The sequence below is a fragment of the Coptis chinensis genome, chromosome 7, assembly GCF_015680905.1.
Source record: "Coptis chinensis isolate HL-2020 chromosome 7, ASM1568090v1, whole genome shotgun sequence".
Classification (NCBI taxonomy): domain Eukaryota; kingdom Viridiplantae; phylum Streptophyta; class Magnoliopsida; order Ranunculales; family Ranunculaceae; genus Coptis; species Coptis chinensis.
The window spans coordinates 39,938,317-39,958,676 of record NC_141462.1 but is presented as its reverse complement, the minus strand read 5'-3'; the positions used below and the strand labels follow the sequence as shown (position 1 = coordinate 39,958,676).

Below are 20,360 nucleotides of genomic sequence, written 5' to 3'. Positions count from 1 at the left end.
AAACAACTTCAACAAGCCCATGATTTGAAAGAGGAAGAATTTGAAAATACAGCTAAACAATTCATCTCAATCGAACTTATTGCCAATCTGGGACGCAGACGATTAGCTTAAATGGCCGCATCCATTTCTGTCTCTGCAGTGTGAGAATTGCAGTTATCAACATCTGGAAGGATCAGTGGAGTTAAATGTTGTTGAACTACAATTACCCTTGCATGTTGCTATCCAGTCCAAAGGAGAAAGTGGAGAAGCCCGAAATAATTATTTTTATGGCTGAATGCCTACTGATAGAATCAATTCTAGGGCGGCAATTGGACCCTGGCTGGGAGCGACATACCAAATGTACAGAATGCTTCTATGGTTTTCATAATTTTTCCAATTTTGCAGCTTTGCCTATTTTGTTTCCGACTTTTCATGATTGAAGTATGTATGCGTGCTTTTTTACCCTTGTCACACTTCTCAAGTTTGTGTAATGTAAATGCGATGAGGGCTTATATCATTTGCCAAAAGTTTATGGCAGAGTTACTGTAATAAATTATCATGCAAAGTTGCAGTGCAATTTGTTTCGTTTGTTCAGTACTTGAATAGGTAAAGCTCAATAAAAACGATTAAGTTGTTATCAAATTCTTTAAGTCTGTTTTCTTCCAGTTAGGATTTTCCTTTTACATGTCTAAAGCATGAGAATGGCTAAATGTGCCATGGAAATAATGTAAGCTTTGATTGACTTGATTGGGATAGATTCGAATTCGGGGAGCTACTTGGTGCTATGTGTTACGGATATCTTAGAACTTCTTTCAAGAATTCAAGCCTTTTCTTTAGGCATAGAATGTCAAGTAATTTTTTCATGCGTTTTTTAGGGTTAGATAGACTTACCCCCCCATTACTAGTTGCCAATTAGTATTACCCCATTTTAAAAAATATTAGTGATACCCCCCCATTTGTAAGATCCAACGGTTATATTTATTCATCTAAAAAAAAAAATCATCTCGTAGCCGTTGGATCTTGCAATTGGGGGTATCACTAATATTTTTTGAAAGGGGTAAGTCTAACTAACCCCGTTTTTCATTGTATAGAATGTTTATGACTTATTTAGGTTTGAAAAGAGGCTTGCTGAACTGGGGTTTGATTAAAAGAAGAAGATTTTAGTGTTGTGCTTTTAGAATTTGAGGCGATCTAATGAGATCATTTGGAAATGGGATTATTTGGTTTCGGTTTCATTGTTTGGTTTCGGATATTATGTGACTTAGCTCCAAACATAAAATGGCTCTATTAGGGTGCCCATCGTAATGCATGGCTATTTAACTGGGAAAATTTCTGTAAATACTAGCTTCTTTCATTGTTGGGATAATAGTCTACTTCTTTACATTTACCGTACATGTAATTATTGATAGATAATTCTGTGTACGTGCTAAAGTGTTACACATATTAATACACGACTGTTGGTTCAAGTACGCAATAAAATAACCGTAGCAAAAAGATTCAATCAATATTGTTACACTTGAGTAAACTACACAATAATATAGTCTATTTTTCTTAATTTATTTGTCTAATTATCAAAAAATTAATCAAGTCGTGGAAATAAATAAATAAATATAATATATATAAAAAATGTGAGCCAAATAAATGGTATACTATGCTCACGCTACTAATATATAACATATTATTATAAGGTAAAAAAAACAGTTTCAACATTTTACCAATGTTTAAGTAAAGTAAAATTCCAATTCTACCCTCCAAAATCTTCCAAGTTCCATCTACAAAGCAAGCCCTTTTGCCATAGAGAAAATTCCAATTTTGCCACAGAGAAATGGTGATCATAGAGAAGATTCAAGAAGATGAAGAGAAGAAAACAGCAACAAAAGTAGGAACAAGGTCATGGGGAACAACTGTATCAGCACAATCAATATCAACAAGTGGAAGTATTGGGTCACCATCATTAAGTAGAAGTGGTGAACCAGGAACAGCTACACCTGCTAGAGAACAAGCTTTTACTAGATTACATCATCTTAATATTCAAGACGATGATGTTGGTTCTCCCAATGTCGAAATGTGAGTCCTTTTTTTGCTTGGGTTAATTTTTTTTTTGCGGTGGGAAATTAATTTAGGAATTGGTTTTTTAAATAGTGCCAAGAAGAAGAAGAGGGGTCAACGGGCAGTAGGAGGTGATAAAAGTGGTAATGGACTACGCCAGTTCAGTATGAAAGGTAATGTTTTACTGCATTTGTGTTCTTCTTTTGTTTTCGTAGAGCATTTTCTCACTGAATTTTTATTTTTTTCTAGTCTGTGAGAAAGTGGAAAGCAAGGGGAGAACTACATATAATGAGGTACTAGCTTTCTTGAATAATAACCTTATCTTCATTTTATGCATTGTAATGGGGTTTTTAAACAGTTTTTTTGTTTCAAGGGGAACATATTGATCATTGAATATAAGACAGTCGTAGGGGTCGTTTGTATTTTTGAGCCTCTGAATGCTGAATGCTGATTGCTGAACTATGAAAAACATGTTTGTTTTCTGTCAGAATGACCTGGCTCTGAATGCTGAATATAAATTATTTTGACAATTTTACCCCTGTTATCCACGCATCATCGATCTTTATCCTAGGAGTTGGAGCGGATTTCTCAACCAACATTGGGAGTTGCCTTGTTCTTTCTCTTAACCCGTAGAGTTAACTTCTCCTTCCGAGGACCCATGCCTAAAGTCACTCAACCACGTAATTCCACGAAAATTTAATCAACACATAGCATACATGGCATAGAAAAAAAAATACTTCCAATTAATTAAAGATGTGAACCCTCCAGCACAATCTATTCTAACATAACTCAGTCAGAATCAACACTCGTGAACTTTTTCTCCACACCAACTAGGACTCAAGTTTCATACTTCCACACATACACCATAAACTGTTAAAGAGAAACTAGTTTAATTACTTTACACATAGATTAGTTTTTCATACTCCAACACAATACCAATTGCGTAACAGACACATGACAAGTACACAACAAAAGACAAGTCAACTTAATAATAGCATAAGAAAAGCACATTACAACATCCTTTTTATCAAACTTTGATCCAGACTATGATATCTCTTACTGCATTAATGCATGCAATTCACAAGGGAGTTGCCAACACATTCGGTGTTGAAGATCTATGAAAAATTCCGCAAGCAAGATAAATAGTAGAATATATTGCTCATTAATCTTAATGTTTACTTTGTGAACATGCATAACACTAAGGAGTCATTTATTTGTTTTATTTTGCTAATTGAAGATTTGATTTCTTACAAGATTAGACTGATAGGCTTATTGCATGCAATTTCCAAATTATCTTTTCTCTGCACTTCTTCTTCTCTTTTATTGATTAAAAAACGTACTCGTCATGTTAGAAGTAGTTCGTTTTTTAGGTGTTTAGTGTATACCAGAGAAAATTAGATATGTTATAAGTACTTTTCTAATCTATTGGACTGAGAAACTCTAAAACTATGCTCATTTGTTTTCAGTCCTAATACTAGCAAGACGAGCAACAATGTCGGTCGAGATTGGGAAACCAAACGCTCCTCCTATATTGTGTAACAGACCCCTAAGCCCTAAGGAATAAGTCAATGTATAAATGGCGGCATAACAAAAGCACGTTATTACTGTCTATATCACTAGATGATTCTACGTATCTACTCATGTACCATCGTCAAACACAAACCCTAATATCAAGAAAGAAATAATAAATTTGTATAGTATACAAGATTACTGACCTGAAAAACCTTTAATAGGGTTATTTTGATGTTCCACTGGGATACCTGATGGAGAGAAGGGAGAGCGGCTAATGAGGGGCAAGAGAGGAATGAAGTCTTCAACAATTTTGTTTTTAGCATTCAGGAGGTGTGAGAGACCTAGAAGTCAAGAGCAAATGTCTCATTTGAATGCTAAAGTGAACTAAAAAAACAAACAACCGGGACAACCAACCGAATCTTTGGAAACTTACTTTTTCTGCCTCAACAATTGAAAACCGAAAAAACAAACAACCCCGTAGTATGCAACACAATTTGAACTTATGTGAAGAAACTTTAGAGTTTTTTTTTTTCTCGGTAAAGTGAAATATATCATTAATAAAGGAGAAGTAGGTTGAGAAGGCCTACATTACAAGAAAGAAACAAGAACTAAAAACATTTACAATTAAAGAAACTACATAAGAAAAAATCAAGAACACCACCATCACCCCATGTCTAAGAACATAAGACGATCCCACCTAGCTATAAAAGACTCAAAGAAACATCCTCTAAACTCTTTGAAGACTTTAGACCACTGATATAATAAGATTTTTATCGATAGAATCATCTTCTTAAACGAAACTGAGATGCCTTCAAAGTGACGACGGTTTCGCTCCAGCCAAATGCCCCACATGATCGCAAAAGGTAATAAGTTCCACATGTGATTTCCTGAAGAAGAGAATGGACCATGACCCCAACCCTTAAACAAATCCAATACCCGGCCCGGGCATACCCAAGTCACTCCCGACTCTAGAAGAAAAGGCAGACCATTTTTCCCACCATCCTTTCCACACAACTGACACTAATTAATCAAACACATTTTATACTTATGCCATCTGAGATTGTCTATGGTGAGGATGTGTTCCAAGGATGCACACCATGCAAAGAAAGCAATCTTGGAAGGAATTTTGGATTTCCAAAATAATAGGACCAAAAAAATCATGGATGGGAACAAGACTTAGAATTAGACAACAGAAAAAAGATAAAAAAATAAAAAGACTTGATCGAAAAGGTACCTTTATTGCTGGGACACCACACTCTCTTATCACCAGTATGTGTATTCGGGATAGCCACATCAGGCCTTACCATCAGTGAAGCTAGATCTCCGATCTCCCAATCATTTAATGCCCTGCGCAGTCCAAGATTCTAATATATGCCTCCTTCGGATCTAACTATACATTCCAAAATTGATTTCCCTTTACGACTAGATAGACCAAACAACAAAGGAAAAGCAGTGGCTAAAACCCCACCACCTGTCCAATAATCTTCCCAAAAATGAATCTTATTTCCGGTCACAAAACTGTATTTAATACCTCTTACGAACAAACAAAGGGAACACATTAAGAATTGTCCTCCACACTCCACAACCATACGGTATAGAAACCAGACCACTCTCCCATCCAAAATGCCTCTCTCCAAAACGAGAGACAATCACCTTCCTCTACAGACTTTGTCTCTCATCTCCAAAACGCCATAACCACTTACCTAAAAGAGCTTGGTTGAATGCGACCATACTGCGTACATCCAAACCACCAACATTGTTAGCCAAGCAAAGAATCTCCCATCTCACAAGATGATACCTATGTTGCTCCTCAGAATCATCCCATAAAAAATTTCTAATGATGACCTCGATTCTATTAGCAACACCTGGGGAATGACAAACAAAGACATAAAATGTATAGGTAGAGAGGATAAAGTACTCTTAATCAATACCAAATGACACTTTTCGAGAGATACCTACACTTCCACCCTGCCAGTTTATGCTGAAATCTCTCAATAACATGATCCCAAATGTATTAAGATCGGACATCGACTCCAAGAGGGAGACCTAAGTAAGTACAAGGAAATGAATCAGCTTGACAATCTAAAACTTTAGAGTTTCTTGGCTTTTGTTTTGTTTTTGTTTTGGTTATATTTATGTTTGTTTACTTGTACTTTTTGTTATTTTTATCTAATCCTTGAGAATTCTAGTATGAAAAATTTGCTGCTACATATTTATATAAGCATATTGTCCGACTTTTCATATGCAATTGTAGGAAAATGTTCATAGTAAGGATGTCTTTGAAGAATGTGATCGAAAAGGAAAACATAAGCTTGACACGTGTAATTTCTTGTTTAATGTCATGAGGACGGGGAGAACACGTACTGTTGCTTATAGGAATTAGAGTCTACGAAGCACATACACTGACACACGACACCGATACAACCCAACGCAGACACAAACATTTTTCAAAAACTAGGACACAGATATGTGAAGGACACTTTAACAAAAACTTATAAATATATTTATACGATTGAAAATTAACATTCTCTACCAAATCCAATCTAATGATCTAACTCAAAGCATGTTTTGAAGTTTTTGTCACTGAAAAAGCCCTAAACAATAAAATAGTGCCCTGTGTCGTGGGTGTGTCCCCAGTGCTCTTAATCTTGTTCGATATTGTAAAATATATTTATTATATCGGATTCTTCAAACAGAGTATCGGACACGTGTCGGAGGCATATCGGGAAGTATCATATCCGATACATGTCGGACACAGATACTTCGCCTCTGGAGAAGTATCTGTGCTTCATATATTAGAGTTTGATGGTTGAAGTGGATGTTTTGTTGGACTTCTATACGATTACTGTCTACAATTAACTTGGTAATTTCTATGAGATATAAGGGTGACTAGATTTTATGGAGAAGAATGTGGTATGGCGAGGAAAGAAGACATGGACTTAGGATGTGTTTGATTCACCACAGAATATATGCTTGCAGGAACCACTGGCTGGTGGAGATTTTTAGGGGTTTGTTAGCTTATTTAGTCGCCCTTGGTGGAACTTTTACCTCCTGAAGAACTATAATGGTGTGAAACTTTCTCATAGCTTCCCCCAAGTAAACTTCCCCGCACCAAAGGGCATGGGGGTGGTAATAAGCCCGCAGCTCTTCGATATTTCAGGTCAATCATGAGTATTTATTCACTTGAAGTTGGTTTCTTGTGATAGTATATCCTCTTGCAAGTATTTATTGACATGAAACTGTAGCAGAAACTAAGATGTTATGATGAATGGCTGAAGACACTAGGAAGGGTAAAATTAGGACCTAGGAATGACTGCTTTGGAGAAAGCATGGACATAGATATGTGAGAAATTAGGTGATTGTTGATTAAAATTGTTTGAATATGTTCACAGTGGACCGCGGAAGATTCAAATTAGGAGTGTACAGGTTTAGGTTTAAAAGGCAAGAGGTCGGCCAAAGATGACATACTTTTTTATTGTGAGGGCGAGTATAAGTGGACCTCAGATATTAGGAATGAGAAAGTGTAATAGACCCACTGCGTGATAATTAAGGAAAAGTCGATTGAGATTATTTGAACATTTGCATCATGGACCACTGAAGACCCTAGATGGATGGAGCATAGAGTTAAAGGACTAAGGTTTATATGAAACATGACACAGACATCAGAGCTGACAGCAAATCTGAAAGGACTTGAGTTAATTGCATTTATGGTTTTAAAAGGATTAAGTGGAGGCCCAGAATTTTCTCTAATGATTGGATAGGGCAATGTTATTGTTGTACTCAATTCCTTTTCCCAAGTCAAAATATTTACCAAACTAGTGTGATTTAGGTAAAGAAGACACTAATCTAATCCCTTACAGAAAGTTGAAAACTATTTGAGAATCCTAGTTAAACTATGGAAATTTATCTCGAATTGGTACTTGATGTGTTATGTAAGGAAAGTGGCTATTTTTGGTGTTATTCCCTTATTGCACCCCAGTGTCGAGTCCGTGAACCATGTCCTGCCTTGTAAATTTTGTTGTATGTAATCTAGTCTGTATCCTCCTTTCATTTTGGATTTGCCCATTCATATTGTTTTAGATATTAATTGTTATTGACCAACCACTAGTTCAAATCTCTCTCTCTTCTTGAAGGTGCGTGATTGGAATACCAAAGATCCCTAAGAATTTAAGAAAGGAGGCCAATGTTATGGTGATAGAAAAAACTAAAATGTTAGGAATAATTAGATCAAAATTTTAACTGGGTTCTTGAGTGATTATATCCTTGAGCAAGTGTAGAACACATGATTAGTGAGTTGCTAGTGTTGGGTGTTTTTTGTATCGGTGGGTTTAAGCCCTTTTTTGTTTCTTGTAGGTGATTTTGATATGAGAAATGTTATCCTCACTGTCTTCCACTCTTTATTTTGCTTTATCAATGCATAATTTACCCTTTTGAGGCAAAACTAATCCACCCTGAAAGACATGAGGTTTGGTTATGCGAAATTCTTTGAATCCATTAGGAAACCTGATAACAAAATAGCAAATAGTGGAATCGGTAACTTCATGTGGTTCAGCAAAGCCTACGTCCACAATTCCTCCTTCATGCGGAAGTAACCAAACTAACCATTACGTTAAGATGATGGAACTTTTACATTGATCTTCCAGTGTATGAGATGAGTTGCCAAATCTATCGCGAGTGGTCTTTTGACTTCCTAGGGAGAGTCCGTCAATCCCTTGATTTACAATAATTTTTTAACTGTATATTTGGGTGATTCTTAATTTGTGCCAATGTACCCATAATTTGAAGCCTCCCAAACCTATAAAGATTCTTGATAAGAACTGGGCTTCCAGTTCATTGTTGCGGGGCAAAGAAGAAAAATCTGGCTCCAAAGAGTATGCAACAATTGGCATTTTTTTTTTTTTTTTTTTTTTTTTTTTTTTTCTGCCGAGTATGGTAAGAGTTTTAACAGGATGATACAGTCAGATGAAGATCTATTGTCAATTTGAAACTCAATCAATTCTTAACACAAATAATACTATATATGACACTGTATATAGCAGCAATTTGGTGTATCCGAGTATCTGACTCTAGCTAATTACAATTCTTGTATAGATTGTTGCATAACATAATAACAATGGTTTCCCACTTTGCAAAGTGAGTTAGGTGAGTGTGGATCATCTCCTTCTTACTTGTACCTTTTTGAAGGAGATTTGGGAAATTTTCTTCTCATCTTTCCTTAAGCCTTGGAGGATGCCTTCCAACCATAAAGAAGTGGCAAGTTGTAAACTCATACTACCACCACTTTCTAACAAGTCATGGACTGCGGAACACCTTCCTAGAGCTATTGTTTGGAACTCGTGGAAGGAAAGGAATGCAAGGATATTTGAGCAACTAGAAAAAGACATTCACAGGGTGTGGAAGGGATGAGGAGTACATGATTGGGCATGTGCTAACCCATGTTTTTAAGGGGTGACCTAACAAGACTTTATTTGTAATTGGTAACCTTAGTACTGTAAAATGGCTTGTAACCGGGTAGAGGGGATCTTCTTACGCATAATACTATAGCTTTATCATATTACCGAATTGAATTTTACCGATCTAAACAATTTTTTTAAATTAAAAACAATGTTCTTCTAGGGGAATGCTTCTGTATCTAGTAGGATTTTTTATTTTGTCATTGGCTTGTTATTGCTCTACTCATCATCTTCTATTGTTTATTGTATACTGTTTAATTATGTTTTCTGATGTATGTATAATATGAAGAAGTGCCTACTGTGGTTCATTTTGATCATTGTCTATCTTAAACTCAGTGGTCATACTCATACTATTCACCAGGTTGCAGATGAACTTGTAGCTGAATTTGCGGATCCTAACAGTAGGCAGTCATCACCAGACCGGGTAAATTTTTAAGTGAAATCAGTTGAAGTCAATTTGGTTTCCGTTTTTCTTATGGGTGTTTCTGTGGTAAAACCGGAACTAAATTTGCCAGTTTCTTTTTCTTACAGCAACAATATTATGAGAAAAATATACGACGTAGAGTATATGATGCTCTGAATGTTCTCATGGCCATGGATATTATTTCAAAAGATAAAAAAGAGATACAATGGAAGGGTTTGCCTCACACTAGCGAGAGTGATATTGAAGATTTAAAGGTTTGAATTGGTTTAATAGCAAAATTGGCCTTTTCCGTCGTCAAAGTTATAACTGTAAGATGAGTTTCTTCTTCCTTAATTTTGATTGTTACAGGCAGAGTGTCATGGACTTAAGAGTAGGATTGAGAAAAAGGCTGCATATTTACAAGAATTAGAAGAACAAGTAAAGTTACCTATTGATATTCTTTGTGTGTTCCCTTGTTATTCTAAATGAGCTGAACTAATTACAGGTTAAATGCTCACTAACGTTTTCCTCTCTTTCAAGTCGGTAGGTCTTCAGAACCTGATACAACGTAATGAGGAACTGTATGGTTCAGGGCATATGCCAACAGGGGGTGTCTCATTACCTTTTATTCTGATTCAGGTACAATTGTTTTTCTGTAATTTCCACTTCTTTTTTTTTTTGGTTGGTAAGCGAGGTTTTTAGAGAGGTCCCCTACCCCTTTTATTAGAATAAAAGTTGTAATAAAAAACTTGTTACATTTCACTCTCTCAAGTATTGCTTACCCCTCGCATCATCATATATAATACTTTTTACATCTTCTGTAAGCAATGTTGGCACTAACTCTAAAAAATTACATGATGGAATTTTAGCTCAATAGCATCGAATATTAGATTCTCTGAAAACGTGAACAATGGTAATCTGTTCAAATTGGGCCTTCATTCGCATAATAGCCCGAATCATCTTTTTGGCCTGCCATGGGTGCTGGCCCCTTTCATTTAAGAAGGCTATTATGGTCATTGAGTCGGTCTGTACTTGAAGTCGTCTTGTTCCCTGCTCTACTGCTTCCAATTCGATAAGGTCGATCGATGGCTTGCTTGCTCTACCATGGCTAGCCGCTAAAACATTCCCTTCATGATCTCTAATCACTGCTGCCCAACCCCCTAGCTGACCTTTGAGTGTTCCATCTGTGTTGAGAACATGACTACCCACTTCTGGTTTCTGCCATCGCACAAATTGGTGCTTCCTTTGCTTTATTGCTACCTCCACATTCCACTTATCAGTGAACATCTCTATCTCTGGTCCATACTCCATTTTTATGTCTACTGCCTTCAGCTTTGCTCTCACATCACTAAACAACAGTCGAGACATCTGCTGAACATTCACTGCTTTGTTTTCAAAAATCCTATCATTCCTTGCTTTCCAAATCCAGTAATTGAACCCATTCCACATTAGCCTCATCACATCATTCTCAATTCCTTTCCCCTGCGACACCGCTTCAACCCATGACACCTCCTGTTGCCAAGTAGGTTCTATTCTTCTGCTGTAACCCATTTTCTGCAGAGATATTTCCCATAAGGACTGTGGTATAAAGCAACCATGAAAGAGATGCTCCTCCGTCTCAGTTTCTCTCCAGCAGAATATACAAGTATCTGAGTCTACGACCTTTTGTTGTTTCAGTTTTTCCAGCGTTTTCAAACCCCCACTTAGCGCCATCCAGCTGATGAAGGAATGCCTGGGGATTTTGTTTGCATACCAAACCAGCTTATGCCACTGAACTTCTTGCCTTACTCCTCTCAGACTCTCATAAGTATCCTTCATGCTATACTCGCCATTCGTAGATGCAGACCATACTATGTTATCCTCATCACCCATAATCTCCACTTCATTTTCTATTGCTGCCGTAATCTCACCTATTCGATTCCTTACATTACTCGTGAACTCCCATTTACCATCTATTATGAAATTCGACACTGTAGCCTGCTTGTTGCAACTCGAATCATATAACAGTCCCTGCGGAAACTTCTCTCTTAATATCCCAAATGGATGCCATGGTTCATTCCAGAAGCTCGTTCCTCTACCATTGCCTATCTGGTGGAATACTATAGCTGCTGCTTCCTTTCTACCTTTGAGTATATTCCTCCAACTCGACGAACAATCATTTGGTGTTTTTAGCAGCCAAAAATCCCTTCCTCTGACTAGGTTCTTTTGTACCCACTGTACCCACAGGTTGTCTGCCTTGGTGATGAGCTTCCATAGTGGTTTCATGGTAGCAGCTTGATTAACTTTCTCTATACATCGAATTCCTAACCCACCTTCCTCATATGGGTAACAGATATCATCCCATCCTATCAATGCATGAGATTGTTTACAGTCTGGCCCTGTCCATAGAAAATTCCTAAAAATCTTATTGATGTCATCAACTGTCTTTTGGGGTAGTGTGAATGCAGACATCCAATACACACTAAGGTTATTCAACACTGCCTTCACCAGCTGTAATCTTCCCGCATAAGAAAGTAATCTGCCCTTCCAGCTTTGAATACGCCCTGTGATCTTTGATATTAATGGAAAACAATCTGTGGACTTCAGCCTCGTAGTAATCAAAGGCAGCCCTAAGTACTTTACTGGCAGCTCACCCCTAGGAAACAGCAGTGTCTGCTCTATGGCTGTACTTACCCTATCATCCATTCCGGCAAAGAAAACATTGCTTTTTTGAACATTCACTTCCAACCCCGAGACTCTGCTGAAAATTTGGAGATTATCCTTGAGTTTAGTGGCTGTTCTATTATCTCCATACATGAACACCATCAAATCATCTGCAAAGGATAAATGAGTAATAACTGGTTCCGCACACTTAGCATGTAACTGATACTGGCCTTCTCTAACACTGTGATGCATGATTTCCGTAAATAAATCCATAACCAGCACAAAAAGATAAGGTGATATTGGGTCACCTTGTCTAATCCCTCTTCTTCCTTTGAAATAGCCATACGAGGACCCATTTATCATAACAGAGTAAGAGGCTGTCTCCACACACAGTTTCACCCATTTAATGAACCTTTCTGGCATCCCAACTCTTCTCATTGCAAACTCGACTGATTCCCATCTCACTGAATCATACGCCTTTCTTAAATCTACCTTTGCCGCACATCTTGGTGGATATTCATTCCTGTGATAATTATGCACTAATTCTTGAGATAAGAGGATATTATCCTGGATACTTCTTCCACTTATAAAGGCTGATTGGTTGAGATTCACTAACTGCGGCATTACTTCATTCTTCTTGTCATTACCTTGGTTATGCACTTATATATAACCCCACAACAAGCAATATGTCTATAATCTGATAAGGACAGAGGTACTTGTAGTTTTGGTATGAGTGTAATACACGTAACATTTACCTCACTGAGTATCTGACTTGCGATGAAAAAATTCTGTATGGCCTTAATGAAGTCATCACCAATGATCCGCCATGTGCATTTGAAGAAAAAAGCAGAGAATCCATCACTTCCCGGAGCTTTTTCATCACCAATGTTTGATAGAGCATCTATTATCTCATCTCTAGTTACATCTCTCTGTAGGTCCTCATAGTTCTGTGAGGTTATCTGCTGCCTTGGGCCAATATCTCCAAAAATAGAAAAGTCCATAGCCCCCATCATATTAGGACTGTAAAGGTCTTTGTAATACTCCACACATTCATTACCAATCTTATTGTAATCCTGTATTACATTACCCCCTGAGTCACGTAGACATGTGATCTTGTTTGTAGCTCTCCTTGCTTGTACCGATTTAAAGAAATAAGCTGTATTATTATCACCTCCCCCTATCACTTGATCTCTGGACTTCTGTCTATACATATATTCCTCAGTTGTAGCTACTTGTGTATAGGCTGTAATCACTTCTCTTTCCTTCATAATAATCTCACAGTTTTGCGGCTGATTTTGTAGTTGTGTTTGCACCCTATCCATCTCTTGCTTTATTTCTTTCACCCGGTCCACTACACTTCCCACTCTGTCTCTATTCCACTGTATAAGAGCTGCTTTCGTAAGTTTTAACTTCCTCATGAAGGTATACATAGGATTCCCTACCACCTCATTTCCCCAAGCCTCTGCCACTGTATTCATAAACTCCTTCTCTCTATACCAGAAATTAAAAAATTTAAAGGCTCTTTTCTTTTGATTCCTTTGTACCACTGATCTCACAATCATGGGTGTATGGTCTGAGACAGCTCCGGCATTCAGGAACTCTACTTCATGGTCCTCATATGCCCCAATCCATTCTGAATTCCCCATTACTCGATCCAGTTTACAGCTGATCCGTTCTACTTGCCTGTTATTCCAAGTATATAAATTGCCTTTGAATTTAATATCTACTAGTCCAGCTTGATTAACACAATCCATAATATCTTCGAAGTTCTGTTGTCTAACTTCCAGCCCACCCACTTTTTCATGAGAATTCAATATGGAGTTGAAATCACCCATTAGCATCCACGGCTTCTGAATTTGGCATGATAATTCCACTAAGCTTCTCCATAGTTCTCTCCTCAATCTCACCTCTGTACTCGCATATACCACTGAGACAACCACCTCATCTCCTGAAATAGTGCTCACCTCCATTGTAATGTGCTGCGTGTCCTTTTGTAATAACTTTGCTGTACAAGTTCTCGGATCCCAGCAAAACCATATATTACCACCATCGATATCATTGTAATTGTCCTCCGTCTTCCACTGATTGAATGTTTTCTGTAGAATTCTATCTCGATTCTTCTTCTTTACTCTTGTTTCTACCAACCCCATCACACTAATGTCATACTTCCTCACCATGTCTTTCACTTCAACTTGCTTAAAAGCTTTGTTGAATCCCCTAATGTTCCAGCAGGCGTAATTTATCATTTACGGTGTTGGGTTGGTGCTAAGAGACTTAGCATAGCCTCCTCTTTGTTACTGCCACTACTGCCCTCTGTACGCTCTATACATGTTTCCCTGTGGTCTGCTGAATTCAATTGTGCCTCATCACTTAAAGTTTCATTCAGTCCCCCTTCCTCAACAGTCCTTACGAACAGATGTTTGTACCGATTGTCTCCATACATCAACAATACCCTCTTTTTATCAGCCTCGATTTCTGCAGAGTTTCGGTCAGGATTTCCTTCTACTTGATCACTGCTGCTGCCATTACTCTTGTGTGCTGTATCGCTATGGCATTCTTCTTCCTTGCCCCCATTATTACTTCTCACTTTATAGCTATTTTTCCTCTTCGGAGATTGCCACTCTGTGTCCTCACTAACCGAGTGAATTTCCTGTATTTCTGTGTCCTCTGGCACTACAGTTTTTTTCCCCTTACCACCATCTGTTGTGCTTTTAGTCATTACCTTCGCATCCTCTATGATACTCCCCTTCGCACCCTCTCTGTCAGTATCTTTGCATTGTCTTCCTTCTATATTTCCTTTATCTTCTTTTTTCAGCCATACTCTTTGCGCCTTTGCTTCTGGTTTTATCTGCCTTGGGCAAGAACCATCAGTATGCCCAAATACCTTACAGCCACTACAGCAAGGTGGCTTCCAATTGTACTCGAACTCTATCTTGTACGCTCTTCTTTGATCCAATACTACTGGGATTCCCTTTGGATACGGGCATGAGGTATCTATCTCTATGCACACTCTCGCATACGAAGTTCTTGCCATATTCTCCGTTAGGCGATCTGTGAACATCGGTATCCCAATCGCACTCCCCACTTGGCTAAAGCCATTCTTATTCCACATTTCCATAGGTAATCCTTTTACCACTACCCAAATAGGTATCGTTTTCAACTCTCGCGTTTCTGCCTCGACAAAAAGTCTCCAAGGCCTAACAACGAACAGCTTGCTTGCGATATGGAAGGATCCAATATCTAACGCCGCCTTGCGTTCTTCTTCCTTCTCAAACTGAAAAGTGAACATTGTATCTGCATAAGGCTTCATAATAAACTTCTTTGTCCTCCATGTTCTCCCTACTATCTCCTTAACATAGTTGTAATTCATACGTTTTCCCACAAACGACCCAACCACCAAATTCTCGAATTTTTTATTGAACTCAGTGAACTGTGAGCTCTGCACATGGATAATCTGCTTTCCATTGACAACAGTCGGTGGAATGTAAGTCAGTTCATCTTTTCCAGCAGCCCCTTTCCCAATTACCTCTGCCCAAGAGCTTTTGATTCTTGATGTTCCATTAACAACATTAATCGGATTTCCACTCTGTTCAGCCACCGTACTCTTTCCAATCACCTCTGAAATATCATGGTTATCAGTCCTCTCTTTTCCCCTTTCTGTTTCAGATCCTATAATATCGGTGTTCTCAGCATTGGTGATACCCTCAACTCCTCGAGTTCTTGTTTCCTTACCATAGTACTGTACGTCTTCTTGTAGTTTCTTCAGCGTTTCTTGGGTGCTCAGAGACGTACTTCCCACTACCAAGTCCTGAGTTTCCTTTCCCTTCACATCAGTATGCTCAAGACTGCGCAGCGCTATATCAAGGGCAAGGTCCTTTAATCCTTGTTTTTCTGTTCGAGTTATGTCCCCTCTAGCAGCTTCAGCCTCTGCAAAGTCTATTCTTTTCCTGAATCTTTCTAACGAACCTACTCCGTACTTCTTGATGAAAGCAGAGTTTACTAAATCCATATTACTCTCCTCACTCGATGGTGAAATACTAAAAGAGTCATCTTCCTCATCACTAACTCTAGCTGGTGTGCTAGGGTTTATTGCATTTGAAAAACCTAAACCGTGCGTTTTTTTCATGTTTTTTGTGTTTATTTTGTAAAAAGACCTAACTACCCCTAAGGTTTAAAATCACCCCTTAGAAGTCCCCATTAACAACTAAACAAGCTTTTATCTTAAAATTCAAGCTTTAGAAGGAATAATTTATTTCGACTAATGTACTAGTAGGGTGCGCTTGTTTATACCAAAAGAATGCGGAGAAACTTACTATTAACTATGTTTAATATCGTGATATGAGTAGGTTAGCTTGTGATTATGTCCTGATATAACTTGCCTTTCAAAGTCATGCCATGGATGGCAATTTTGATGGAGTTCTTTGCATTTGCAACAAAGTTTTGATTTCCATCTTCGCCAGATTTAAAATTCCTGGGTAATCAGGAGATTTATCAAGCTCATGAAACAGAATTTAAATCTTTCAGCCTTTATGAATAGTTGAAGCTGTATCTTAGGTCTTAGGTTCAGCCCATCAATAGAAGCTTCTTGATTGTTCAAAGTGCTAGGTTACATTGACACGGGCACGTGTGCCTGTATCCGTGTCGGATACGGAGTGTCTGACACGGCGAAATATAAAAAATTAAGGCATATCACACAGAATATGTCTGTGTGTGTCCAACACGGACACATGGATACATATCCGACACAGATTATTTTTGAAATATGGCATGCCCATGTAACGTAGGTTCAAATGGCATTTAATGAGTTTTATGTGTTATAATGGGTTCAAACAGCAATTAAATAGTATTATTTGTAATTGCAAATACATCCTTTGGGGTTGGATATCTCATCTTCCTACAGTTAGGAATTTGAGTTTTGATTCAATTGTAACTGATTGGGAAGCTATAGTGCAACTTTGATGTAACTATTATAATGGTAGTGTGAACCTCTCACAGTGATATTCTAATACAGTATTGTTTTTCTGACCAAAAGAAAACAAAAGAAAATGGTTAATGAGTCACATGTACTTTATGCAGCACTGTAGGAGATTAGAACGACCTATATTTGAGCCCATCACGCAGGGGATTGAAGCTATCTTAATGAGTATATGACTAACATCTAGCCACTAATTGGAATTCATTAGTAACTTATACTCTCTAACATGAAAATTAGAGTGATCTATATTTTAGCCCAACAAGTTTATGACTAACAGCTAGCCACGACGGGAAATCAATAGTAGCGTATATGTTCATTAAAATGGAATTTTGTTAAATATTCAAGTTATATTTTAGTAGTTAGACAGCATTAGAAGACCAGTAGCAAACAAATACTGGTGTGAAGGACCTGCTGGGGGTATCAAAGACCTAGGTTTGGAGGTCACAGAATGAAGCTGAAGTGCGTAAGAGTGAGTAGGAAGAACAGCAATGGAGTTCTTGTGGGAGATATAGATGGAATTGGAATCATCAGGAAAGAGATTGGAAGGAAGATAATAAGACATTCTTTATGGATTAAGGATGCTTGGGAAACAAGTAACCATAAATCTACTAAAACACTAGACTTTCTTAAATCAATAACTAATGTACTTACCAATCTACTAATTGTTTCTAAAGAAAAATCTAGAAACAAGCCGTAAAGTCGTAAACAGAATTGGACTGAAAACATTCATAATAGCAACCTAAACAAATTGTTAGGGTCCTGGGTCTTGAGGTTCGATAAGGTGGGTTCTTTGGCTGGAGCGGAACTGGAGATATTTTGATGATAAAGCAAACTCAGTGGAGGAGGTGGTTATTTTTATTAAAGGATTTGTCTTCCTTTGGTCAAAGATATGGCAGGAATGGTGTTATACTCATTTCTGGGATTTTATATTGGGTAGTAATCTTTAATGGGCTATGCTTCGCGAGATCTAGATATTTGGTTTAATTTTCTTTCAGCTGCTCTTGTATTTGTATTGTTATGTAGGACATCTCATCCCACTACTCTGTACACTTTTACTATATGTAATTTATCTCTGTATCTACCGATCAAAAAAGTAAAAAAGCAACCTAGTAAAAATTATGAGTTTCTGATCAGATTAGTTCTAACTTCTTTGTGGCAGTTTGAACTAATGCTGCAGAAAATTGAAATGTAGTGTATGATGTCCTGTGCATCAACCTGGGAATTGGTGGGGACGACTATGGAGGGAGACTTTTTCACTTTCCCCCAAAGTTAGAGATATGGAAGGAGATAGGGACTAATGTAGATACCCTTTATCACCTTATGTCTGCCTTTTGTTATTCTCGTTTATGAAATTTGTTTTTATAATTTTATTTGAAAGATACAGAAACTTTTCGTGTATCACTTACTTTTTTGACTTGTTGGAACTCATCCCTATAGGAAAGTATCAAAACTTATAAGCTCCTGAAATTCCACTTGTTGTTTGAAAAATTTGGATCACCTCTGTTTCCGACTTTCTCTATACCTTCTTTGATGTTTAGTTTTCTTTTTCTTTTTGTTTCTTTGTTAATGGGGGAAATAAAGAAGTCCTTGCATCCCTCCAATTCAGCACAACACCAACCTTCTCGAAGTGCCTTAACCGTGAGGCGTGAGGGCATAATTTTTTTCAAGTCAACATTCTGGATATTTGATAGAGAGAAATTGATGACAACCATTCATTACATTTTCCAAAATTATGCACTCTATTTATTCCAACCAAATGAACCAATAAGTATTCCATTGCCATCTGCCTTTATTTTTTTCCAGAAGTTACCAGATTATGTTGAGAAAATTGGTTTACAGAATTCCTGCAGCAGCAAAGTTTCTTCTGCTTTATTGACTCCCTCTTATTTACCTTTTCTGCCGTGCCAATTTTTTGTAAAGAGCTGTGTCTCTGGAGATTAGATCCTAGGCTCATATTCTTGGAAGGCTCCCTATGCTAAAACCCAAATGCCAATGGGTAATTGGTTAATGTTTCGGCCAACCTACCGTTAAGGAGTCTTTTTTTGTGAAGCAGGGTTGTGTTGAAGGACTATTGGTAATGAATAGTTTAAATGTTTTTCTTATTACATTTTATTACCTTGTTGATTGATAGCTGTGATTTTATTGAGAACTTTAAAGCATAATTAGACGGTCCAATCTGCTTCCTAAATTGACCTGTTCATTTGGCATGTTTGAACTGTAGACACGTCCTCATGCAACTGTTGAGGTGGAAATATCCGAAGATATGCAGCTGGTGCACTTCGACTTCAATAGGTAAGGAAACTTATTTTGCATTCTGCGTAGTGTGGTGTTCTGTTTTTGTGTTTTCGGGCAGTCTTTCCTAACATGTGAAGCAGTAAGTTGATCCCCCCCATCCCACCACTCCCCTTCTAATGGGGCTCACCACTCTATGTGCTTTGATGAACTCAGCTAAGAGCTGTTGTTGCTATTACTACTATTTGGCCTTGGCATCAGCATACCACAATTCGCTATATTGTCCTTATTTGCACTAAATTAGTATTAAATTGCAGTACCCCGTTTGAGCTCCATGATGACAACTATGTTCTTAACGCAATGAGACTTGGTAAAACTCCAGAGGCTGATGGTGATGCCCATGCCCCTAATTCTACAGCCAATGGCGGGGAGAGCTCCAGCATCCAAAGCATGTCCCAAGCCCACACTCCCTTGAGGTCGAATGCTTCTGGTCGACATCCCACATCACCTCCTCTTCCAGGAATCTTAAAAGCGCGTACGAAGCATGAGCATTAGTTAGTAATTTTAAGCTTTATCATATGATCTGTAAAGTGTGCAAGTAATATGCCAAAAGGTGCCGCAAGATCTATATAGTTTCATTTACTGTGCTAACCAGTTGATAGTACTGAAAATTGGGCAAGAGATGCATTTTCTCGAAACGTTCAGGGCATCTAATGTGGCTATTCTCGTTTACTCCAAGATTACTCGATGTAATTACAGTTGTAATTTTTACGTTCTTGTTCCTGATATAGTAGTACTAAGAGAAGATCGACGTCCAACTAAAACATGGTCTTTAGAATTGTATCATCTCATACACTTAATCAACCCTTACTATGACCAATTTGCATGCTTCTTCTCCTCGAGTTGCAAGGAAGGTGTCTGAGTGTCTCTCCTTTATAATTTGAATACAGATGGGTTTATGTAAAAACTATCAAGAGCAGAGTTGAAACTCTTACTACTCAAAGGAGGCAGCTGAGTTGACAAACTATGCGCCAACTCCACGGAGAGAAGGAATAGAAGAGGCCACGGGAAAAGTGCTTTGTATGGTGGTTGTGGAAGAGGTTAGTGATAGTGG

General features: G+C 37.9%; 1 protein-coding gene across 1 annotated transcript; it reads left to right on the top strand.

Annotated features, from left to right (window-relative positions):
- The first annotated feature begins 1,662 nt into the window (after positions 1-1,662).
- On the top strand, positions 1,663-20,017 carry LOC147487502 (transcription factor-like protein DPB). Its single transcript, XM_086571717.1, has 9 exons — positions 1,663-2,046; positions 2,122-2,201; positions 2,278-2,321; positions 9,355-9,417; positions 9,525-9,671; positions 9,766-9,834; positions 9,937-10,035; positions 19,236-19,306; positions 19,564-20,017. Exons 1-9 carry the CDS (start codon positions 1,805-1,807, stop codon positions 19,799-19,801), a joined length of 1,053 nt encoding a protein of 350 aa, XP_086427843.1. The 5' UTR covers positions 1,663-1,804; the 3' UTR covers positions 19,802-20,017.
- Positions 20,018-20,360: the final 343 nt, after the last annotated feature.

Bases quoted from the DNA above. Each gene is read 5' to 3' on its own strand.
- LOC147487502 (XM_086571717.1), top strand. From the start codon at position 1,805: ATGGTGATCATAGAGAAGATTCAAGAAGATGAAGAGAAGAAAACAGCA. The intron at 9,418-9,524 runs GTAAATTTTTAA...TTTTTCTTACAG, and splicing joins GGCAGTCATCACCAGACCGG to CAACAATATTATGAGAAAAA. The intron at 10,036-19,235 runs GTACAATTGTTT...TTTGAACTGTAG, and splicing joins TACCTTTTATTCTGATTCAG to ACACGTCCTCATGCAACTGT.